General features: G+C 37.0%; 1 protein-coding gene across 2 annotated transcripts in view; it reads left to right on the top strand.

Moving 5' to 3' along the window:
- The window catches only part of LOC129417627 (calcium permeable stress-gated cation channel 1), a 78706-nt gene that overhangs the window by 29751 nt on the left and 22948 nt on the right, over positions 1 to 26007 (top strand). The window contains exons 2-13 of one of the 2 annotated variants that reach the window (XM_073869541.1): positions 2088 to 2358; positions 5812 to 5891; positions 10743 to 10830; positions 11288 to 11325; positions 13261 to 13403; positions 17516 to 17564; positions 17666 to 17774; positions 18189 to 18266; positions 20221 to 20297; positions 20877 to 20997; positions 21327 to 21460; positions 23326 to 23448. In XM_073869541.1, the coding sequence (XP_073725642.1) occupies positions 2125 to 2358; positions 5812 to 5891; positions 10743 to 10830; positions 11288 to 11325; positions 13261 to 13403; positions 17516 to 17564; positions 17666 to 17774; positions 18189 to 18266; positions 20221 to 20297; positions 20877 to 20997; positions 21327 to 21460; positions 23326 to 23448 (1274 nt within the window). In that variant the 5' untranslated portion in view covers positions 2088 to 2124. Of the gene's footprint in view, positions 1 to 2087; positions 2359 to 5811; positions 5892 to 10742; positions 10831 to 11287; positions 11326 to 13260; positions 13404 to 17512; positions 17565 to 17665; positions 17775 to 18188; positions 18267 to 20220; positions 20298 to 20876; positions 20998 to 21326; positions 21461 to 23325; positions 23449 to 26007 lie in introns of both variants that reach the window. The other variant, XM_073869540.1, reaches the window with a different exon arrangement.

The raw sequence follows: 26007 nt of genomic DNA, 5'->3' as shown, positions 1-26007 counted from the left end.
GAGGTATGGTTCATAAGAGCTGATGCTTCTTAAGGACAACAATCTTAAAATGTTTAAGTGTCTTTTATCAATCAAAGTATCACTAAACCACACATTTAAACTCATTTTAGTTAGCTTTGATTAAAGTAATTAGTCTATGATTTCACTCACATTTTCTTCCAGAATGTTTAATGGATGTTTTCAAAAAGACACAAGAAACTAGAATTATTTGTGTTTTGTCAGCTTATGCACATTGTATTTGTCTATTGTTGTGACCTAGATGAGGATCAGATCACATTTTATGGCAAATCACCAGTTTTTTAACTGGTAGAAAACCAGTTCATTTCTAGAGATTCACATACTTTGTCTTTCCACTGTATCTGTAGCTTCTGTGTCTTTGTAATGTCTTTTATTTTGTATTATGTTAAAGGCGGGGTGCGTGATTTTTGAAAAACACTTTGGAAACGGGAGTGGGGCCGACTACCAATACACACTTGTAGCCAATCAGCTGTAAGAGGCGTGTCTACTAACCGACATTGTTGCCTAGGTTGTATGTGCCCTTTAACTGTATCTCCATATTTAAATACTGTAGCATATGTTTCCCTTTATTATCATGTGTAAGTACACCTTTGTGCTTTCCATGGTCTTTTGTTGTTTATTGAATGTAGTGTGTTTTGTGCATGTGGGGTTTTGGTTCATGTGTTTTGTTCACGCCAATTTTCCAATTGGATTTATTAAACTTTCATTGCAGCTTTCTTGTGTCATGTTTTATTCAGTACATGACGAATCTACAGTAGACGGCAATGAGATTAAATTGAGATTAAACTGAGCATGATAATCGTATTAAAGTAGCAATTATTACAATGGTTCATTTATTACACAATGATACACTAAAAATAATAGATTCTGTGGATGAAACACGCATTTATGCACATGGATGTTACTAATCCAAACAAGTTTCTAATATCAATCTTTATAGTATCAGATAATACTACACTTTTGCTGGGTTATTTGTAACCCAATGATGGGTAAATTTTGGACAGAAGACATGTTGGTTTATAAATAAACCTATGCTGGGGTGTTGTTACCCTTAGGGCTGGGTAAAAATATCGATTCATCAATGCATTGCAATTATTTGTTTCTCAATTCAATATCGATTCATCAAATCCTATGAATCGATTCAGCCCCCTGGCAAGTGGCGCCGCTGTGGGCAAAACACTCTAGTGAGAGCGTTCAGCGTTGTACAAGACGCGCTTTATCAAAACAGAAAGATCAAATATGGCAAACAGCAGCACTTCTTTCAAGCCTTCACCATCAATGTGATCAAACATTAGTAATACTACACACATTATTTAAAAATATACTCAGGTACTTAATTGCTTGTGTATTTACTTATTATTGAATCGATATCGAAGCAAGTAAATCAATATTGCATTGAATCGAATCGAATTGAATCGAAGCCTCAAGAATCGAAATTGAATCGAATTGTGAAATTCCTAACAATACCCAGCCCTATGTTGAAACAACACGACAATGCATTGAAACAACCCAGCGTAGGTTTATTTAATAACCTAGCATGTTTCTTATCCAATATTTACCCAGCACTGGTTTTAAAAAAACAGTAGAATTTAGAGTGTATAACTTGTTAACTTGTGAATTATTTTATATAGGAAATTATTTTGTAAGTTTAACAAAATAAAGTTGAAATATTTCTAAGTAGTGTCTGGTAGCGTACGGTACCAACTAACAGGGGCATAGTTTGTGGGGGGATGTGGAGGTAGCAATAAAGCCCCCTTCCACAATATTTAAACAGTAATTAATAAAAACATACGTACAGTTGTAACCAAATCTATGCCCTTACACATACTCCTAGTGAAACTGAAATTTCCAAAAAGCCTTGAAAGACAAACATATAAACATATAAATTGGAAGTCAACAGAAAATTATCAAAATTTCTCATAAAATTCTCCAGATTCTGCATTAAGCATTAACTCTTATAGCAACTAGAAAATTGTTCTTGTTATAAATTCTCCTATAGAATTTTGTAAATTATTCGCCTGTTTTTCATCTTATTAATACTGCCAATTGTTGTCTGTCTGTCTTTACAGTGATGATTTGAACAGTTTCCGGAGACCCGCCACTGCCATGGCGTCGCGCTCTGACCTCTTAGGTACGGCTCAGCCGAGGCTTGAGTTCTGGCCTGCAGGTGGTGGCAGCCCATCGGAGGAGCTGGATGTGAGAAGTTTCCTGGGCTCATTGATAGAGGAGAACAGCACAGCAGAGAGATGTTATCGCTCCCATTCTCGTAGCAGTGTGCTGCAGGGCCTGCCCTTTGGAGGAGTCCCCACTGTCCTCGCCATCAACGTTGTTCTCTGGCTGGTACAGGATCCCTGATTACATGCTTTCAGTATATTCTCACACATTATATTTAGGGTTTTTTAACTACTATATACGTACATTAAATGTATACAATGTAATGGTTGTGTACATACATGTTGTTACATTGTACTTTCATTGAAAGATTCTAAGATTCTTCATTTAAAGGCAGGGTACGTTATCTTTGAAAGCCAATGTTGACATTTGAAATCACCTAAACAAACACGCCCCTACCCCAATAGAATCTAGACCTTCATTTGTTAGACCCGCCCCACACATACGGAACCCGGGCAACGATGTCGGTTAGTAATCACGCACCCCGCCTTTAATTACACTCTTGACCCCACAAGTAAACCTAAACCAACGCAGAACAACACACATGTGCACAAAAATTACAATAAGTGCTTTTTTTCTTTTGTAAGCACACAGTTAAAGGCACCTAATATAAAAGTTGGACCTGGTATTTTGTGGTATTTACGTAGAATTAGAGCAGTACATGACAGAATCCTATTTAGCAAGCCAAAGATGGCCACACTAACCACAATGATCACTAACACAAAGCACATGAGGCAAAGCAATCTATTCAGCCCTCATCATATGACAGATACTGTAAATGGAGACAGCAAACACAACAATATTCCTAATAATGGCAGCAAAGTGAAAAGTAAATATGTTTTACTGTAACACATTGTGGAGCATGCTGGGAACATTGCAGAACGTAAAGGTTTTGCTGCAGCACTGGCTGCTCCTTGCGCTAAAGTCTTGGTGAACAGAGACACTTGGAAACTTAATAGCTACTGAAATGAAAATACCGAGCTAAAATTAGCTGCTTTTCTCCATAGGCTCAGCAAAAAATTCCTTAGTTTAGGAATCTTATACTGTAAGTCTAAAGTATAATACAAAATATGCAGGTCTAATACAAAAATATAATACTTTAAATATTAAAGCTCGCATAACACACGCTGTTTCTGCATTTCTGATGTTAATCTGGAGTACCTATAGAGTAGTATTACATCATTTGTCTTTAGTTTAATCAGATTTATAAAAGAAAGATTAGCTTTACCGATTCTTTCCGATAACGTACGAAATAATGAATAAGGAGGAGTTACTACCGCGGGAGGAGCGAGTACGAGTCATGCAACACTTTACAACACTGTTTAACTTATGATTCACTACATGTTCGTGTCATTTATATAATATGCACTTACGCGCCTATTCCAACATAACACAGAAGTCTGTCTTACCGCATGCAACTCATGACCCAGTTGGGACTTTTCAATGAAATCCAGCACATCAAGCACACACGCAAAACTCTGCTGCTAGCTCGGATAATAAAATAAATACATTGTTTCCATAACACTGGCTTACTTCTCCTTATATCCACCTCTTCTTTCGTACCATTGTTGAGTTTTGAAATTAAACAAAGCTGTCACGTCATGTAATGTTTGTAAGTTCTAGCGTCTCCCGCTGATTGACGGGCGGGCGGGGTTTTCCGAGGGAAGTGCCCATAAAAATAAGTGATGCGTACAGAAACCCCTGAAACGTCAGCTGGACCCGTAATCAAAAAAAAACTTTCAGAAAATTGTACAAACCTTGGCGAGGTGCATTCGGTACAGAAATACCGTGTAACACGCCCAACTGCTTTTTTGACACTTTGGCTAGAATGAGGAAACAACTCTATAATTGTGTTAATTAGTCCGAATGCATGAAACGTCAGCTGTACCCGTAATCGAAAAAAACATTCAGAAACTTGTACAAACCCTGGCGAAGTGCATTCGGCACAGAAATACTCTGTAAGGGTCCAGTCACACCAAAAGCGTTTATGGCAGTTGCAGGCGCCTTTTTTGAATGATATTTTATGGGCAGGGCGCGTTTGCACGCTGTTTATGCGCGCCGAGCGCCTTGCAGTTTTTTGCCGCCTGCCGCGTACGCGTTTTTGAAGGAGCGCTGAGAGCGGAGAAGCGCCCGACGTCATTCGCTTCTTTGCATTGTCCAATCGAATGAGGGGAGAGGCGGGCCTTACATTGTGGTGAGGGAAGTTTACAGCTGCTTTGAAGAACCGGACTCCACTCGCTCACTCTCTCCTGCGTGTTTGTGCACCTCTCACCCTCAAATAAGGTCAGAGCAAGCGTCCTCTTTTTAAAGTTTCTGCTAATATGACAGTTAACAGCAAAAGAGTGCTCACGCCTCAATATTTGATTGACAAGACAGCTGACTCGGTGGTTGCTTAGCAATATGAAAAGGCGCGTCGCACTGCTCTTTTTTAAAAAAAAGGCAGTGCGTCGCGCCTTGCGTTTGCAAGTGTTTAAAGCGCTTTTGGTGTGACTGGCCCCTAACATGCCCAACTGCTTTTTTGACACCTAGCATGAGGAAACAACTCTATAATTGTGTTAATAAGTCAGAATGCATGAAATACCATTGAACCACCCCTTTAAAAAATGGCTCTCACGTGTAGTTTAAGAGTGTATGATCTAGGGATTTGACGATTAACCACGATAAAATGTCCTGACGGTTAGTATTATCGTTTAAAATTTAATTATCATTACAACCGGGTTTGATTAGTGTGATTTAGAAAACTCGCAGGCGCGCACATGCAACATAGTTTTTTTTGCACAAAAACGCATTTAAGGAATAATGTATTCATTCACAGTAAACTTATTAGACAGATTTTTTTTACTACAGAAATAATTTCAGCGACATGAAATATTAAATTGCGATTTTTAAAAATAAACCTTTTTTTGACAAAATCATATTTATAACCATGATAACTTTGGTCACTATAACCATGATATGAAATTTTCATACCGTCCCATCCCTAGTATGATCACATATTTTATTATATTATTCTGGTTACTTGTATGTTGTATGCTCATTTTACCTTATTGGAACTTATTGTAATTCAAGGGGTGACTTTAATGTAAACTATTCTGAGCAATAAATGTCTAATTAATTGTGAACTTTAGAAATTGCATGAAACTGTAACTTGTAAAACTTTATCTTGGTTTAATTTCATAACAAAGAAAGCCAAATCGAGGCCTGTAGCTTCCCAGCAGTCGGAGTTCTCAGTTGTGTTGTCATTGACTGTTCCTACTGGAATCATTACAAACACATTGTGTGCATGCTGACCTCACTGACTGTTAGTTTCCAAGACAACCACTCACCTCTTGTCTCTCTTGCCTAAGAAAAGACGAATAATTACTATTGCCCTGAAGTCTAAGCAGAAGGGTTTGCCTACAAAAATAGTTTTGACAGAGTATGAGTTTGCATTTTACAAAACTGTTGAATAGAATATAAAATGGTGCAATGCCTTCTGGGAAAATTTCATCACATTAAAAATGTCAATCATTGTGCATGCCATTTTTAACTGTAAATTATTATAATTTATGTAAAGGCAAAAAGAAATATGTTTTGTATTTATGCATGCTGATTTTACTCTGTGTTTGTTGCTTTTTTTAGTTCCTCCTTCTGATCTTCTCATGTTTAAGAAAAGCAGCATGGGACTATGGCCGCCTGGCTCTGCTTGTGGAAAATGACAGGTATAATTTCTGAACTGTTGGCTGTCAGAACACATTATACTGAAATATGAATAACCAAACAACTTTAGGGATCTACAGTAAGTGAATTGAATGCTGGTCAATGTGATACAATGGCTCCACCTGCTGGACAAACAGGACATTTAGTTTGATCAAATTGTTTTAGTCCTTTAGTCTGAGATTTAATGTAAATGTTTTCTCATATTCTTCATTTCATGACACGGTGACAATATATGTAAGATGTATTATTATTTACAGTAATTTATAAAAATTTTGTTTGGAGTTTACAGATGTGATCATCATTTTACTTGCTACTGAGATGTGCATTTATTTAAAATTAATACATTTTGGGGTGGTTTCCCGGACCAGGATTAGCTTAGTCCAGGACTAGGCCTTAGTTTAATTAGGAAATATAACTCGTTTTAACAAACATGCCTTACTAAAAACATTACCTGTGTGCATTTTGAGGTAAAACAAAGGGAACTGATGTATTTTAAGATATGTAAGTGCAAGTTGTTTTCAGTTTGGAGAGCTCTTAAATGTGTTTAAGTCTAGGACTAGGCTAATACCTGTCCGGGAAACCTCCCCAATATATTACTATAACTTATTTAGTATGCCATTTATTTTTTAGGAAACCTCATAGCCTTCTGAAACCTTTCTAGTTAACACACACAAACACTGAGTTCCCGTGGGACCCTGTGGGTGGATCATAAGTCTTAAACCTCATGCAGTTTTGCTGGAGCACTCGTGCTTTATTCTGCCTCAGCATGCCGTATAAAAATCTGTGTATGTGCAGCCGATTCTTACACAGTATTGCATCAGTACACTCGGAGAGACAGAGATTGCCTCATTAATATTGGTATCACATTTATAGACACTAGAATTTCTTTGTTATTTTCATTTCGTGAGATAACAGATAAACCTTTAAGAGGATTTTTTTTCTCGTTTTTTTTCTTACCCTGAGGCTAATTTCTGGAGGAATTGCATTGCAATGCCTTTGGCTCTACCACATATAAGAACTATAGGGGTAGAAATGGCATCATGTATATTATGAAACATACATCATACTATATGTAGGGGAGGCTATGGATAGTTGTTAAAATTGGAAGATATAAGATTTGCAGCCATAACACTCTGATTTGTATGTTTACAATAATACACGTATTATTTGCTAAATCATTTTTTCTCACAAATGTATCTGTTCGCTTCAGAAGACTAAGTAATTCAAGTAATTTTAATTACTTGAATGATAGATGTGCTTTGTTGAGCTTCAAAACATTGAACACCATTCAATGGTTTTGCAAAGATTCAGTGAACCAGAATAGTATTCATGTAACTTAGATTGTGTTTAGCTGATAGTCAAATATACTTTTGATGGCATAATCCTTTAATTGTGTTGTTTCGTGAATTGTTTTGTATTTAAAAAGCGTGTTGTTGTTTAAATCTTGCTTAAAAGCCATAAAATAGCCTATTTCAAAAACAAGCAGTACCACTTCACTTGAAGGGGTATTCTTAAGACTGACATGAGACCTTCATAATCATGACATGATATGTGCCATGAGCAAGAAGGAGATTTTATGCATGTTTATGACAATTGTCATTAAGTGTCATTCGTTCAATTATGTCATTTTTAACGCAAAGATAAAAAATTGTTTGAGATGTCTTTGTTATGACACATTGACAATAACCAATACATCATAACTTGTCATGACAACAAAACTGACCACGTTTTACCAGTGATACATTAAAATGTCATTAAGTGTTAATATTCTGTCATATAGTTTTATAACAGCGTAATGAATATTTTTCTTGACCTCAACTACAGTGATACAAATATAATTTGTCGTTAAAGGTCTGGTTTTTCTGTGTTTTTGAAGCTTTGATTGTGTTACAGTGCGCAATATAACATGTGTTCATGTTTCACGTGTAAAAAACGCGGTATTTTTTACACAATTGGCCTATCTGTAAACTGCTGTTTTCACTGTCCTCAAAACAAGCTGATGTCTTCTGTGAAGTCCCTCCTTTAAATACGTATCGAGTTCTGTTGGTGTAGCCTGATTAGTCTGTCATGATTCGATAGCAGCTTAGCTTGCCGTTAGCTTAGCTGGCGACTGATATACTCCTGTTGGCAGAGTTTATTCAACATACTGTTCTATCTAGTGATGTCATTAATGCAGGAATTAGAGGGCTGTAGTCCATACCGGCCGTTCGCTGTAGGGTTTGAACAAGCGTGGTGCACCAGGCCTGAAAAGTGAAGCCAAAACATCTCGATCGCCCCCCAGTGACTAGTCCCAGTATAGGTCATAAACCCCGCCTCCCCCATGTTATTCAGTGGGACTTGAGATCAACTAAACAATTTAATTACACTTCAATTAAATTTGTTCCGTAGCTGGTTGGTTTCTGTCATCTATTGTAGTTTTTATCACCCTGATGTAAATTCAAGGGTTAGTTTTTAAAATAAGTTTGTTTTTAGTTAGTTATATAATGCTATAAAGACGGTGGTGTCACGTCATGATTGACAGCTGTTTTATGTGCATTCTGCGAGACCGAGGGCAGGGCCTTGATGTTGCGGCTTTCCTTCCTGCTTACTACTGCGCAGGACTGGTCCCGAAATCGCTACTACGCAGATTCAATACCCAAGATGTCAGTGCCGTATCATATATTTTTACCAATAGAAGAGAGCGAACGGGTGTCGTCCATCTTTTTTTTTACAGTCTATGGCTTGAAAGGCAAATTCTGTTAAAGAAAATATATCGCCTTGCAATGAACTCTGGACTTTATCATTTTACAGGTATTATTTATGCTATTATAGCAACATTACATACTAACTAGGGTTTAAAAAATGGGATCAGAAAGAACGTGACCTTTAAAATGTTATTAAGTGTTAATACTCTGTCAAGTAGTTTTGTAACAGTGTCATGAATATTTTTCTTGACCTCAACTACAGTGGTACAAATATAATTTGTCATTTAAATGTCATTAAGTGTTAATACTCTGTAGTTTTATAACAGCGTTTCCCCTGTGTGTTTAAGAAATAAAATCAATCGTCCAATAATATTAATAATTAAAATTGATAAAATTTTATTTTATTGGATTTGAAAACCGATTCACCTAAAATTAAATGACAATAAATGAATGAAATGTTTTGTTAGTTTTTTATTTTATGTCAAAAAATTTCAGAACCCTCTTGTGTGAGGAAAAACAAGCTCTGTTAGTTGTCAGTTTTTTATGTATTGTGCACATACATAAAGTTAAAGGATTAGTCCATTTTCTTAAAAAAAAATCCAGATAATTTACTTACCACCATGTCATCCAAAATGTTGATGTCTTTTTTTGTTCAGTCGAGAAGAAATTTATGTTTTTTGAGGAAAACCTTCCAGGATTTTTCTCATTTTAATGGACTTTAATGTAACTCAACACTTAACATTTTTTTAGCGGAGTTTCAAACAACTCTAAACGATCCCAAACGAGGCATAAGGGTCTTATCTAGCAAAACGATTGTCATTTTTTACAAGAAAAATAGAAAATATGCACTTTTAAACCACAACATCTCGTCTATCTTCGGTCCTGTGATGCGCCAGCGCGACCTCACGCAATACGTCATCACGTCAAGAGGTCACGGAGGACAAATGCAAAACTACACCCCAGTGTTTACAAGTGTGGAGAAAGAGGACCGTTCCGACGTTGTTGTATGTGGAATGATACTAATTAATGTCTGTGTCAGTTTATTGTTTAAAATGGTCTGCAAATGTGCGTTTCATATATGCAACACGTGACCTTTCTACGTCACTAAGCAATTACGTGAGGTCGCGCTGGCGCTTCACAGGACCGGAGATAGACGAGTAGTTGTGGTTTAAAAGTGCAAATTATTTATTTTCCTTGTCAAAAGTGACAATCGTTTTGCTGGATAAGACCCTTATGCCTCTTTTGGGATTGTTTAGAGTCCTTTGAAACAACGTTGAAAAAAACTGTTAAGTGTTGAGTTAAGTGTTAAGTGTTGGGGTCCATTAAAGTCCATTAAAATGAGAAAAATCCTGAAATGTTTTCCTCAAAAAACATAATTTCTTCTTGACTGAACAAAGAAAGACATCAACATTTTGGATGACATGGTGGTGAGTAAATTATCTGGATTTTTTTTTTAAAGAAAATGGAATAATCCTTTAAGTATAATCTTTTGACATGTCTGCTGCATTTTGTTCAAGTATTTAAAATTATTTGACATAGTATTAACACTTAATGACATTTAAATGACATGTAATGTAATGTTAACCCATAAAGCTAGGTAGTTTCATAAGTTTGATCATTATTCTGCTATGTCATGTTTATGACAGATTTATTACAAGTTATGATGTATTGGTTTATGTCAAGTTGTCATAACAAAGACATTCCAAACAATGTCATATTTGCGTTAAAAATGACATAATCGAACAAATGACAATTAATGACAGTTGCCATAAATGTGCATAATGTCTTGTCTTATGAACACCCCTTCATGTAAACTTGCACTGTAAAGTATAATGCTTTAGATAGTTTTTTTTTTCTGTAAAGAAAAGTATTTCCAAAACACTGTCAACAAATGCAGTTTCTCACTGTGACTTTTTACAGTTATAATTGTAATGATTAAAATATTACTGTATGACACATTGTGGGTCTTTAAATATATTGACATTCATAAATAACAGATTTACTAGAGTAAACAGGGTGACAACCAGCCACAGTCTCTCCCTTACAACTTTTATACATTAAATCAGAATTCATTTTTAAAACCTTAAAAACATTGATAAGTCGTATATGTCTGTACATTTTATTATTTGCTTTTGCTTATTATTTATTATTTGCTTTTTTTGTCTTTAGCTTGACATCACTATTCTATGGAGAACAAAGCGAAAAGGAGAAAACTCCTTCAGAATCCAGCCCGTCAGATTCAGAGAGCAAGGACATGGTGAGATTCCCACACATTTACCAAATATTTCATCACACACTAAAAAATGCAACCACAAGTACAAATTTTATGGCAGCTGTTTTACCCAAACAACTAATAGATCATGTTTTTGGTCTCTCTTGTCTTCGCGCTGTGCTGCCGTAATGTATAAACATACAAAGGCATAAATAAAGAACAAGTTCAATCTGTCCACACCTCTTAGTCAGCCTTTGTTACTGTGCGTCGCCCCGAAACTGATGTCAAAACAAACAGCCGTAGCATTTTTTATGCCCTCCTTTTATCTGTGCCTTAACATTCTGACCTAACTCTCTCGCTTTGTGTTTTCCACTAGTTAGACTCTCCGTGTTCACTTAAAGTACAAATGACTCTGACAGACACTAAAGTGGCCAGACGTGCTCTGCACTGGCGTGTTTTTATGTTCCAGACCTTTTTATGACACCGTTGTCTCTCTTTATAGGGCTTCTGTTCCTGGCTCTCATCTCTGTACCACATGAAGTAAGTGTGTTAGAAATGGTGATGTCATCAACCGGTGTCCTGTTTACTCACGTTGCATCAGAAAACAAGACAAGGTCAAAGGTTTACCGGGCACTTTACAAGCACTTCTGACGCCTGGATGCGTTTGACGGGCTTTCAGTGCCTTAAACCAGCCTGTTGTCTCCACAGTTTCTGAGATGTTATTTGGAAGACTAGGATAACATGTTGGTGCCATATTTAGCTGGTTCCTTTAAAAGCTTCTTGAACTCTCTGGAGACCTTGCAGAGAGCTTCCTTTCTCTGTGTGAGGCGAGGCCAGAGGGGCGTGTGTGTTTGTGTTTTTGACTGTTTTTGGTGTGTATGAGTGCTACTTGTATTTATAATAGCACACAACGCCCTTCTTTAAGTTGTGTGGTCTTACAAAAAGAGTGCCACACATAAAGTGGGGTCCGAAATTTGAGACCAGAAATTTTTATTTAAAAATCAACATGAATATTATTGATTCAATTCAGTACCCTTGTTTATTCATCAAAATCCTAAAGTTTTGTTTATTTCAAGGCTTAGATTTTGATTTTAAAGGGGACATTTCACAAAATATTTTTTTTAAGATTTAAATGAAGTCTTTGGTGTCCCCAGAATACAAATGTGACGTTTTAGCTTAAAATACCATATAGATAACTAATTATAAAATGTTAAAATTGACACTTTGTAGGTGTAAGCAAAAATTTGCCATTTTTGTGTGTGTCCTTTTAAATGCAAATGAGCTAATCTCTGCACTAAATGGCAGTGCTGTGGTTGGATAGTGCAGATTAAGAGGTGGTATTATCCCCTTCTGACATTATAAGAGGAGCCAAATTTCAATTATCTAATTTTTCACATGCCCGCAGAGAAAGTTGGTAAACAAAAGTTACTGGGTTGTTCTTTTTCACATTTTCTAGGTTGATAGTAGCACTGGGGACCCAATCATAGAACTTAAAGGCACACCACAGAACTTTTGGCCACTAGGGGGTGCTACACATGTATTTTTCACGTCTAGTGCCCCTAGAGGCCACAAGCGGTGCAGCACTGTAGTGTTCGGGCGCCAGACAGGACTTATATGCAAGCAATATAACATTACTTACTAGTCCAAAAGCATGACGGCCAAGTCAGCATCGGTCAGGAACCCTTCCTCCTCCTTTAGTTCACGCCAGCGAGCGAACACTGGCCCAATATTGATCCTTGTCCTTCTTTTTATTCTGTCACTCTCCTGTTTTCTATTTTTGTCTCCTCCGACAAAACCCCGGGTTTCTTTTTTTAGTTGCTGCTTCGGCCATGACAAAAACATCAGGAAAATAAATAGTTGCGCTCTCACGTCCGAATTTGAGGAAGTGGAGGAAGTGACGTATGCCGTAAAGCAGATTTTTGTAGTTCTTTTTGTGCTCGGGTTACTACACGAAACCCCAATTTTAAAAGTACGAGTAAAAGACCCCGTCAGGCTATGGTAGACCTGCCATTCAACCTTTTTTAAGTCGATGTACCATCACAAAGATCTTAAAAATATATTATGAAGGTTGAAAAACTACAAAGTTTCACTTTAAACATGAAAAAAATCTGATTTTCATGATATGTCCCCTTTAAGATTTTCAATCTGGTCTCAGATTTTACTTACAATAAACTTATTTAAAGGGATCATTTAAATTTCTTTGTTCTGCTAGACAAGCAGATCTGAGGCACCATGACTTCCATTGTACTATTTTTTCCCAGATTGTGTCCCAGATCTGTTTCGTTACAAACAATTGTCAAATATCTTCATTTGTGTTTGGCAGAACAAATACATGTGCACAGGTTTGGGACTTGGAGTCATGACAAAATGTTACATTTTTGGGTGAACTATGCACTGTAAGTAGCCATAGTTAAAAGTCTATGCAAAATATACATGTTTTTAATTGAGGCTGTTTTGTCTTTTTGTTTCCCATAGAGATGAGGAGATCCGCAGTAAATGTGGTATTGATGCAGTCACTTACCTGTCTTTCCAGCGTCACATCATCCTGCTCATGATGGTGGTGTGTCTGCTGTCACTCACCATCATCCTGCCCATAAACCTCTCCGGGAACCTCCTCGGTAACTCCACCAGATCCTCAACTGCTTGGTTACTGTTTTCTCTAGTAGTACTCAGTTTCAAGGGACTCATGACAACAGACACAACACGTTTGGTACCCAGGAAAAGGCAGTGCTGTTTTAAACAACATGACTTTATTCATCAGCGGGGTGCACTTAAAAAGATGAACGTTTTTAGAATGATCTCATGAGTTTGTTGACAGATTGACTAATTATGAGTTAGCCAATGTTAGGGTTTATTTTAAGATAGATTTTCCTAAAAAAGATTTTCTTAAAATTTTCATTTATAAATTTCCCACAGAGCACATCAAATCACTCTAAAATACTTAAAGGGATAGTTCACCTAAAAATGAAATGTATGTAATAATTTACCCCTCATTCACACAGTTGACAGTACACATTGACTTCCATGGTAAAGTATTTGTTTATCATAATATGGAAGTCAATGGAATAAAGAAACTCATACATGTTTAGGGGAACATGTGTGTGAGTAAATGATGACAGAATTAAAAAAAAATTAAAAACAAAATGTAAAGATGTGTAATTTTTATGTTAAAATACTTTCATAATTTAAAGTGTAAACTAGGGATGACTTGATGCCATTTTTCATATCCGACACAAATAACAAAACTGCAGTCCTGAGTATCTGCCAATACTGATACTAATATGATGCCATCTTTCCCCTCTCAAACATCTAAGCTGTTGTTAATATTTATCTGCTTGCCTTTTGCTTAAAGGTGCAGTGTGTAATTTTTAGAAGGATATCTTGACAGAAATGCAAAATAATATACAAAACTATATTATCAGGGGTGTATAATGACCTTTCATAATGAACCGTTATGTGTTTTTTACCTTAGAACGAGACCTTTTTATCTACATACACCGAGGGTCCCCTTACATGGAAGTCGCCATTTTGTTCCGCCATGTTTTTACAGAAGCTCTTAATGGACAAAATGTTTTTACTAAGTTGTCTCCGACGATGGCGTGTTTGTCCGGTGGCGGCTACCGTAGCTCTATGTGTTTCTATGTGTTTCAAAAGCGAGGGGTGAGCAGTGGGCTATTCGCAACCTCACCACTAGATGCCCCTAAAATTTACACACTGCACCTTTAACCTAGCCATTTACAAAACATTATGCTCAACATCTGAAAAAATTCTACTCTGTTAACTCTTTCCCCGCCATTGACAAGTTATCTTGTCAATTAAGAGAAAACATTTGCATAAAAAATGTGAGGTTTTGTGTTAATCTGTAATACTACAATTATCCACTAGATGGGGCACATACCAATTTATAAAAAAAAACGGAAGCAAACTTTTTAAAACTAATTTTAAACTCTGTGTATGTTTTGATAATCGTTCTGAATCTTATCTCTAACAACAAAAATGAAATTCAGCTTTTTGCTAAAAAAATGTAAGCGTTTATAAGCAGAGAAAAAATATAGATAGGAAGAAACGTTTTTTCCCGTTTTGTTTGTTTATTGTTTGTTTGAAAGCAGATGGTCCATTCTTTCATTTGATATACACTCATCTAAAGGATTATTAGGAAAACCATACTAATACTGTGTTTGAACCCCCTTCGCCTTCAGAACTGCCTTAAGTCTACGTGGCATTGAACAAGGTGCTGAAAGCATTCTTTAGAAATGTTGGCCCATGTTGATAGGATAGCATCTTGCAGTTGATGGAGATTTGTGGGATGCACATCCAGGGCACGAAGCTCCCGTTCCACCAAATCCCAAAGATGCTCTATTGGGTTGAGATCTGGTGACTGTGGGGGCATTTTAGTACAGTGAACTCATTGTCATGTTCAAGAAACCAATTTGAAATGATTTGAGCTTTGTGACATGGTGCATTATCCTGCTGGAAGTAGCAATTAGAGGATGGGTACATGGTGGTCAAAAAGGGATGGACATGATCAGAAACAGTGCTGAGGTAGGCCGTGGCATTTAAACGATGCCCAATTGGCACTAAGGGCCCTGAAGTGTGACAAGGAAACATCCCCCACACCATTACACCACCACCATCAGCCTGTACAGTGGTAACAAGGCATGATGGATCCATGTTCTCATTCTGTTTACACCAAATTCTGACTCTACCATCTAAATGTCTTAACAGAAATCGAGACTCATCAGACCAGGCAACATTCTTCAAGTCTTCAACTGTCCAATTTTGGTGAGCTTGTGCAAATTGTAGCTTCTTTTTCCTATTTGTAGTGGAGATGAGTGGTACCCGGTGGGGTCTTCTGCTGTTGTAGCCCATCCGCCTCAAGGTTGTGTGTGTTGTGGTTTCACAAATGCTTTGCTGCATACCTCATTTATAATGAGTGGTTATTTCAGTCAAAGTTGCTCTACTATCAGCTTGAATCAGTCGGCCCATTCTCCTCTGACCTCTAGCATCAACAAGGCATTTCGTCCACAGGACTGCTGCATACTGGATGTTTTTCCCTTTTCACACCATTCTTTGTAAACCCTAGAAATGGTTGTGCGTGAAAATCCCAGTAACTGGGCAGATTGTTAAATACTCAGACCGGCCCGTCTGGCACCAACAACCATGCCAAGCTCAAAATTGCTTAAATCACCTTTCTTTCCCATTCTGACATTCAGTTCGGAGTTCAGGAGATTGTCTTGACCAGGACCACACCCCTAAATGCATTGAAGCAACTGCCATGTGATTGGTTGATTAGATAATTGCATTAATGAGAAATTGAACAGGTGTGTCTAATAATCCTTTAGGTGAGTACATTTCAATGTTTATATATTTTTAAAAGAACATTTTTCTGGAATGTATTTTATGCAAAAAAATATAAAAAAATGCTTGTGGGCAACTTTAAAAAAAAAAAGGTTAGCAACGAATGAGTTAAATGATGAAATACATAATTTAACATGAAACAGTTATGCAGTAACAGACAAACATTATTCTTATTTTCCCAAAATCCGATTCAGGATTTTTTGCCAGTATGAAACAGATTTGTATACTAAATATCAGATTGGCACATCCCTAGTTTAAAAATTGTGGTGCTTACTCTGTTTATTTAAGCAAATCAACATATCAGCTTCATCAGGGGTGTCAGTTTGGGAAGAGGCCACCTGTTAGGCCAAATGTACTGTAAGTGGGAGGGAGAGTTCAGACCCAAATGTGTGTTTCCTAAAGCAATAGATATTTGGACAGTTGGTTAATGTTATGATTATCATGTATGAATCAAAACTTATTTAAAATTTGTAAAAATATTCACCTCTCAGTAGCATAATAATGAAGTAAATTTTGAATTCATCTGTTTCATATACCTCCAGACCGTATCTGCAGATAGATAGATAGATAGATAGATAGATAGATAGATAGATAGATAGATAGATAGATAGATAGATAGATAGATAGATAGATATTTGCCAGTATATAATAAACAACCATGCAAGGAGCAGGGGATGCTTACAGTTATTTTAATTCTGCGGGCGCAGATTCCGTGTGGGCCTGCTTATGAATGATTCCCAGGAATGGCCTGGGAAAACTCAGGAAGACTTAGAAGAGCTCATTCTCAACCATCCATTAGTGGATGTGTGTAAAAGCATCATTCAGACCACCCTACAGTGTTTGAAGATGGTTGGGTGGCACGATAGAGGGTTAGAACGAGCCAAATTAAATATGGGAAAGGCCCTGAACGTCCACACCACAAGAAGTGCATTGTGAAAAGCCACCAGCTTTACCTCGTGTTGTTCTCAGACCTGCAATAAGCGTTTCATATGACTTAGCAGACCTTGGTGGCAGGATTTTTACAGTGTGCTTTTAAAAAAGTGGTGAGTGATCGTTGCATGTGGATGTGCGGTAGACCAATCTGTGGTGTCATTTCGGAGCCGGCTGGTTAGGAGAGGGTGGGGGTTTCGATGCTGACCATAATCTCCATGCAACCGTTTGACACTGTATTGGTTAAGTAAACTGGCACGTTCACAAATTTGTCATAGCAACCAAACTCAGAGCATAATAATCGGGGTGCAGAGATTTTTTTCACAGCTCATGCTTTACCACACACGCCTTAAATTACTTTTAGAGTTTTATTTTTGATGCTGGTATGTGAGAAGGGCCTGAAATCCTAACACAAGTTGTTTATTTCTCTGCTTTTCAGAAGATAGCCCTCAGAATTTCGGCCGGACAACAGTGGTTAACGTCCAGGCACAGTAGGTCATTTTTTATGTGCTTCATGTGAAACTAAAAGTACATACTGCAGTTTTGAAGTCGTTGACATGATCTAAATTGGTCTCTCTTCCTCTTTTATTAGAAATACGTTTCTTTGGTTGCACAGCATCTTTGCACTGCTGTATTTTGTGATCACTGTACTGTTTATGGCCCACCACTCCTCACGACTTGAGTACAAAGAGGATGAAAAGGTCGGTGGACAAACACATTCGCGTTTCATAATTGTTTAATTGCAGCTTTACATTAATAAAAGCAGGAATAATGATAATAATAATAATTTAAGTTAAATTCTTCGTTACTTTAATTGGTAAAACGAAATATTAACAGCACTAGTAATGCTTGCCATTGCAAATATTTGAACAAGCCTTCTTTCATAAAGATTCAACTTAGGTAACATTTTTTGCTATGGACATGAATGATACCTCAGTTCTTACTTGCCATTTTTTCTGCCAGGCAAAAAAACGTCACATGCTTTATGAGCTTTATAAGCATCTCTCCAAAGACAAAAGAGATTTCTACTGTACAATATACTGTAGTACAATATTTACAACATTTAGTTGAGAAAACCAAAGCCTGTTTTTTATTTTTTCTCGTTTTTACTGCAGGTGGCCAGAACTTTAATGATCACTTCCATTCCCAGAGAAATCTCTGATCCCGGCTTGATCACCAAACACTTGCATGAGTAAAGAGCACAATGTTCACAACAGAATTAAAAGTCTGGTTTGATATACATTTTTCAGCATATTGAATATTAAATAATTTGTCTGTATCTTAAAAAACTATTTAAACCAAAATGACACACATTTTTTATTTGTTTATGGCAGTTGTTTTCTACAGTATGTTGGTTTGTCTTGAATTTCAGATGTTGATTCAATGTTACTGTAACTAAAATTCCTATATTATCATTTTTAAATAGCTTTTGGATAATTAGTAAACACAATATAGCCACATTGACACACGTTTGAGAAAAGGTCAAAAATTGAATGAACCCCTTTTATAAATGTCACATAAGTTGTAATTTTATACTACACTGTTGTCACAAGGTATTAATATGTTCTAGGTACAGATATGTATACATTTGGTACCAATATTTAAGGTAGCAATACTGTATATACCGTCAAAATCGCGTCCACCGCGTCTAGTTTGCCGCTTGAACATTTTGAATGCGTTCAACCAAGCATTTGGCGTGCGTCAGAGGTGAAATCTGCTTCTTGTGGGGGGGGGGGTGTCAAGTGCTATGCGGTTGTCTGTTTGCAAGATGGCTGATGTTGATCGTGCATTCATCGAGAGAGTTAGTATTTTTCACCTAACTATAGGGGGAAAATTGTTTAAATAAACTGTGGGAATGCTGCGGGTCGATAAACATTAGTGACTCAAAAGTGAAATGTGGATTTACAACTTACCAGGTTACCCAATTTTATTCCTGTCTCTATAGAAATAAGAACTTGTGTCGTATAGCTCCAGGTGACTACTCGACGACAATATCAAGCGTTCCTCCATGTTGAATGAGTGACTCCGGGCGGGGCTGCCGCCACAGCAGCTAGCAGACTCCTGATTGGTTAATGCAGCACGAAAATCCGCCAAAGTTCAAATTATTTAACTTGGGCGTCAGCTGCAAATTTGTGTGAAACACAAAATGCAAAAAAGCACCATACACACGTATTGCGCATACCGCGCCAGACGCTCAATTCGCGCCATAACTAGACACGCGAATGAGGCGGAATCGTGTCTACCGCTCCGCGCTAAACGCCTCATTCGCCGAGCAAAACCTCCAGTCAACGCGTTTTCACATTGACTTGACATTGATTTTACTTGCGCTTGACGCCTCCACAGCGGCTGGTGTGAACGCAGCATTAGGCCACCATGCCAGAATTAGATTAGTTGTTTTTGCAATGTTATAGTGATCATATATAATTGTTTCTCATTCTCTTTAATATAATACATCAAGAAAATACAGGAAATGTGTATATAGTATTAAAAACTATATAAAAATGTAAACTGATGTGTCAAGTTTTTAGGGTAAACTCCCCTTCCACTTGAGCAATAGCAGGAAACTGCAGTATCTCTTAAACCTAAATAAAATAAAATCCTAATTTCTAATTTTAAAGAAATTTGTCTTTTTACTTCTTCTGCTCAAAAACCCTCAAGATGTGTTTAGTGCCAAAAGAGGTCACACTAAACACAGATGATGCCTAAAGAAGACATTTAGTCCTGAAATTTTTTTTTATTTGTACATATTTACTGTATTTTCTGTTTATATCTTAATAAAATAGATTGAACAACAAATATGGATGGACATTAAAACTTCTAAAACAAGTCTGGTGGTGGTGGCCTAAGACTTTTGCACAGTATTGTACATGTTAGGTGCACACTGTACTTTTTGCCAAAAAATGGTTTGATATTTTTGTACCATATGTTTAAAATGTTTAGTTTTACATTTGTAATTATGTTACATGTTTTTATTAATGAAAATGTATCAAAAACGTTGTATTGTTAAATTATAACATTTGCAGAATATCCTAAAATAGTATGACAACATGCCCTGCTAATAAACCTTTCCTAAGAAATATTAACTAGTGTAAATGTGTAGCTACAGTCTCCCTATATGATTTTTTGTCTTTTTGATCTAATAGTGAGGCCTACCCAAGCTGCACTGTCACAGACATCCGTTTCTGCTTCGACGTACAAAGGTTGATGAAGCTGGACTTAGAAAGGTCATTCCCACATTTAAACATCTCCAGTGTCATAAAGCTGATTGATTAACATTGATGTTTTATATGCCAATTCTTTCAGTTTTAAGCAATTTCTCCAGAGTTATTTTGCAGTAAACCTGCAACAGCAAGTTGAACTTTGTGTCCTAAAGGTTTAGGGTCAGGAGCAAAATTATTTAATCTTAAAAGATGTGTCAATACTATTGCTATGAATCGATCAATACGATCAAACGGTCAATACGGTAGCTGTAGTCTCGCCTTCCAGTAAAAAGAGCCAAACGGGAGGTACTTTGCGCATGCGCAGTATTGCATGTGTTGCAAACATGGCAGTGCAGTGATGTGATTTCGTTAAAATGACTTTAATTATGTAATTGCTATTGAAAGGTTCCATTAAGATACTATTTACTAATGTGGAACCGTGCATCACGCAATGGTGTGCATGTATTCAGCAGTTTCACCATCGGGGGGCAGTTTGCAAATTCGAAAAGCAAAGAGAGATTTAAGAGACACAAGAAATAAATTCAACTTGCTGTTGCATATTTCCCACAAGATAATTTTTTTCACATTTGCTATTCTTTACAGGCGAAAAGCAATGAAAGGTCGACTGTATTTCACAACCAAAGCTCAGAAGGAAGGACGAATCATGATAAAGATGCATCCATGTGCACAGATCTTCTGCTGTGATATCTGTGGATTTGATCAGGTGCATAGCTCGAACACATTCATTATACTTATCAGAATAATATTGTAGCTGCATTTGAATATGAACAGATTGTCAACGACAGAGATAGAAACAATACGGAGGGAAATACCACATATGCAGCACGCCATTTGAAATTTCCTGTCTTATCTGTTTCACACTGTTCATACTTAACCAGGGGTTAATCTCAGTGAGAAAAGCCTTTTTTATGTGAAATTGCTCTTGAGTTGAGATGTGGATGGTACTGCAGCTCCTCGTGTTGGCCACTGGAGACCACCACACACCAACCGTCAGTCATGCAGTATATATGAGAGATGTGATCTCTTCTTCAGGTGGATGCAGAGCAGTACTATAGTGAGCTGGAGGAGAAACTGACAGATGAGTTTAATGCTGAGAAGAACCGCATTTCTATGAAGAGGCTGGGCATTGCCTTTGTTACCTTCAGAGATGAGAGAATGACAGCAGTGTAAGTGTTGGGTGGACTGATTGTGGCAAGTTTTAAATGTTGTAGCAGCTCATGACGTAAAAAACTCACATAATGTAAAAAGAATTACATTATTATTGTAATTAAATGTTCATAGTGTAACAATTTTCTCAAATCTTAAGCTCATTATTTAATAAAAATTACTACATTATGAAAAATTGATTACATTATAAACTCACCAAAATATTGTCATAACTGTAATAATTTGAAACATTGCAAACTTATTATTAGTGGTGCTTGCATTTATGCAAAGTATCACTATTATTGCACATCATAGAGACATGGGGGTGGGCTTGTTTCACTAAGCATAACCATTGGTAGATGCCAAATCTCCCTAGCAACCAAAGAAAGTTCCCTAGCAACCGTTTAGCGAGGCCTTTATCTCTGTATCATATGGGTGGTCTTGTTTCCTTCGTGGCTTGGACTGCAATCATTGGTGGATGCCAATTCACTCCCTAGCAGCCCCCCTCGAGTAACATAGCAAACGCATAGCAACACCTAGCAACTACATAGCAACCACCCCAGGGACCCTAGAAAACCACATAGTAACACCCTAGCAACCACCCCAGGTACAATAGCAACTGCATAGCAACCAACAGAATACCCTAGCAACCTTAAGCAGGACCTATATCTCTGAATCAGAACAAGTGTATGCGCTCTTTTGAGCAAACAGAACATTGCATTTCTTCTCTCATTACTTTTTGTGTATAAATAAGCCAAAAACTAAATCTTTTATTTCCCAGCCGCATACCACAGTAAGAATTGTGAAAACGGGGATTAAAAATGAATGCCAAATGTAAATTATAGTAGAATATTACCATTACATTAGTAAAAGTTATTGGGTGGGAAATCTAAATTTCATCAGATAGATTTTCATTAATGGCTTTAATCTCCAAGTACAGCCAGATAAACTGTACAGGTATATTCTGTGTCAAATTATTTTACATATTTGCAATTTACATGTGAATATAAAGTTTCAACAAAGCCTATTCTTGCCTATTGACTATTTTTGCTCACAAGAGCTTTGTAAAGTTGTCTGCATTAATGCACAGGCCATACTTTCTTTTGCTCAAGGCTGTTGTTACGTGCATTGTGCAGCACGTAACGCGTCTACTGCGTCTAGTTTGCCGCTTGAACATTTTGAATGCATTCGCGCGTCTAGAACGAGCATTTTGATGTGCGTCAGATGTGAAATCGCTTCTTGTGGGTGTGCCAAGTGCTACAGTATGCGGTTGTCTGTTTGCAAGATGGTTGATGTTGATCGTGCATTCATCGAGAGAGTTACCGGTTTGTATTTGGTAACCTTACTATAGGGGGAAAATAGTAAAAAAAAAACTGCGGGAATATGCCGCATAAACATTACGTGACTCAAAAGTGAAATGTGTATTTATAACTTACCAGGTTGCCCAATGTCCTCACTGACACTTTTCCAAGTGAGCTCCTATAGAAATATAGAAATAAGAACTTGTTGTATAGCTCCGGGTGACTGCTCACGGACAATATCAAGCGTTCCTCCATGTTAAATGAGTGACTCCGGGCGGGGCTGCCGCCACGGCAGCAAGCAGACTCCTGATTGGTTAACGCGGCGCGAAAATGTGTCACTTTTGTTACGTGCATTGTGCAGCAGAGTGCAACCCATTCAACTGTGACCATATTTACAAAAATATGTAGGCCTACAGTAAGTCTGCTGTAGTAGTTCTCTGCTTCTTTTAATCACATTAATATCCAGCTGCTACATAAACAGGTGTTTTGTGTTACAGCTGTTAATATATTGTGTATTTTAGGCAGAGCTAGAATAATAGATCCCTTTTCATTTATTCTTTTAAACTCTGTTTGTATTTCTATAGGATTGTAAAAGACTACAGCAGAGCTCATTGCCGACACAAACCCCAGCAGTCCAGCATCTCAACAGTAGTGCGTTCCCATTATTGGGGCGTTTCTTATGCGCCTGCCCCTAGTGACATAATCTGGTAAGTATTATGAAGACGTAAATACACTTATATTATTCTTGTGTAACATGCTTTTGAACTGTTTGTTGGCAACTGTAACTTTACATACACCTCCTGTGTATTTCAGCAACTTTTTCTATAGTTTTGTGTCTGTTTAATTTGATTTATTACATTTTATTTAATAACGTTCGTCCACCGTTAATATCACTGTAAACCAGTTTAAAACAAATAATTTCGGTGTTGAATAACAGCTGTTAACACAGCACTACATTGTTGACACTAAGCAGTTCATGAACTATAAATATCACAGATCAATATACGGCAATTACATATAGAAACATGGGGATAGCTTGCAATATTGTGCAAAAGTCTTAGGCCACCACCACCAACTTTGTTGTTTTAGAAAAGTTTTCTGTGCTTATGACAAAAGTTATCAAAATAATAATCCAGCAATACAGGGTCTTTGAAATCCTTGACAGTTTGTGAATCTGGGGGGGAAAATTCCAAGGCCCTGGGAAGTTTTTGGAAATATACATACATAGATACAGGTCATTGAAAGTTCTTAAATCTATTTTGTGCAAGAAGTTTTCTGGTAAAAAAGCCATATTATTCCATGTGTAGTGTAGACTAATATCATAAAAACTGTTCTCTTTAAATGCTTATATCTTCTTTATGCAAATGTTGATTCAAACCAAAATGCTTTTTTGCATAGTTGTGTTTGACACATTAAAAAAGGTCTCGGGTTAACTGTTGTTCCCTGTTGCCATACTTCCTGTGTCCCTGTAACGCCGTCTTTGGCAATATTTTAGATAGTGATATACTTCCTGGCTCCCGCGTCATCCTGTCTTTGTCGTTAAGCCTCATCATTGGTTAAATTTGATATACACATTCAGACGCATTTACCCCTGGAGGCGTCCCCAATGTGTCAATGCAGTGACACAGCGCAAGTTCCCTCGAAAAAGGGAACTGTAACAATGTATCTTAAAAGGTAACACGATGTAACCTTGCTCTCAAATGTGTCCCCACATTTAGTCCTTGAATTTGAGGGTATTGGACCTGGAAAGTCCTTGAAATGTCCTTGAATTTGAAGTTAACTAAGGAGTTCCCTTCCCTTTTGATTGCCAGGATATAATCTGCTCTGATCATCGGCTTGTTTTTAAATAAAGTGTGATAAAATTCCTTCTATCTGCCGATACTGATTTTAGGCCGATATATCACTGCATCCTACTATGTATAAAAATGTAAAGTGAAATTAAAATAAAGTCACAAAATAAAAATATGTCCATCCATAATTATAACTTTTTATTAAGATACAAATACAGGAAATACGTACACAAAATTAAACACAAAACCATTTTCAGGACTAAATGTCTTCTTCAGGCATCAGTCAGTATTTAGTGTGACCTGGCACTAAACACATCTTGAGCTTTTTTGAGAAAACTAAAGTCCTGTAGTCATTTGATTTAAATTAGACATTAGGATTTAGTTTAATTTAGGTTTAAGAGATCCTGCAGTTGCTTGCTATTGCTCTATAGGGAAGTTAACCATAAATACTTGACATTTTAGCTTATACTTTTATACTGTTTTGAATACTACAAACAATTCCTGTATTTTCTGGTTGTATTCTAATAATGAGACAGAGAAATAATTATATATGATCACTATACAATTGCAAAAACAACGCATCTAATGGTGGCACAGTTGCCTAAGACTTTTGCACAGTACTATATATAAACACCACCATTGTCCAAGTACCAATCATGATGATCCGGATATACGGTGTGTGACAGTATCATGTTTAGTGTTTACAAAGGTAATAAAAGAGCACGGATGTGACAACTGGCCAATCAGAATTAAGCATTGGAGAGATTTGCATAATAAATGAGACAAATAAATCAAAAACACAGTGTTTTTTATAATACTTGTATATATACAGTTGTGCTAAAAGTTGTGTACAATTATTTTTGTCATGACCCACTTTGTTACGATATATTACACTTTTTGAGATGAAATTGAATTAAGTCTCAAACTGAGTGTCTGCCTAGACAGCCACAGTGAAAGCCATTATATCTGTTACATAATATGTGTTGAGAATCATATATTGAGTGAGTGTTAGTATGTGTGTGGGTGTGTGGGGGGGAGACAGTGTCAGCCTATCTTTCTGCTTCACTGAGCAAGTGTGTGTTTGTGTGCGTGCGTGCGTTGTCTGAATTCTTTTGAGCATAAGCTCTTATGTTGCAGCATCTTTGCATCTTATTAAAAAAATGTATTGATGTGTGAATGTTTTCCAGTTCTGCAAAGCCTGTGAGCTCGGTTTTGTAGAACTCAGTGTATGGATTTGCAACAAAGGAAATCATTAAAAGGCATTTGTGGGCTTTTTATATCTTTATTGTGCATTGCTCATACAGTACACTGTCAGAAAACATGTCTACATCTGTACCTTTAAGGTATTAATGTGCACTCTTTGGTAGCAATACCTCAGAGGTACTACTATGACCTCTATAGATGCAAAAAAGTGTACTTTTTAAAAGGGTACCGGCCCAGTAACAGCTACTGTAGGGACCATTCGTTGAGGATTTA

The sequence above is a fragment of the Misgurnus anguillicaudatus genome, chromosome 7 (genome assembly GCF_027580225.2).
Source record: "Misgurnus anguillicaudatus chromosome 7, ASM2758022v2, whole genome shotgun sequence".
NCBI lineage: Eukaryota > Metazoa > Chordata > Actinopteri > Cypriniformes > Cobitidae > Misgurnus > Misgurnus anguillicaudatus.
The sequence above is the reverse complement of the archived record's forward strand: the minus strand, read 5'-3'. Positions and strand labels throughout refer to the sequence as shown.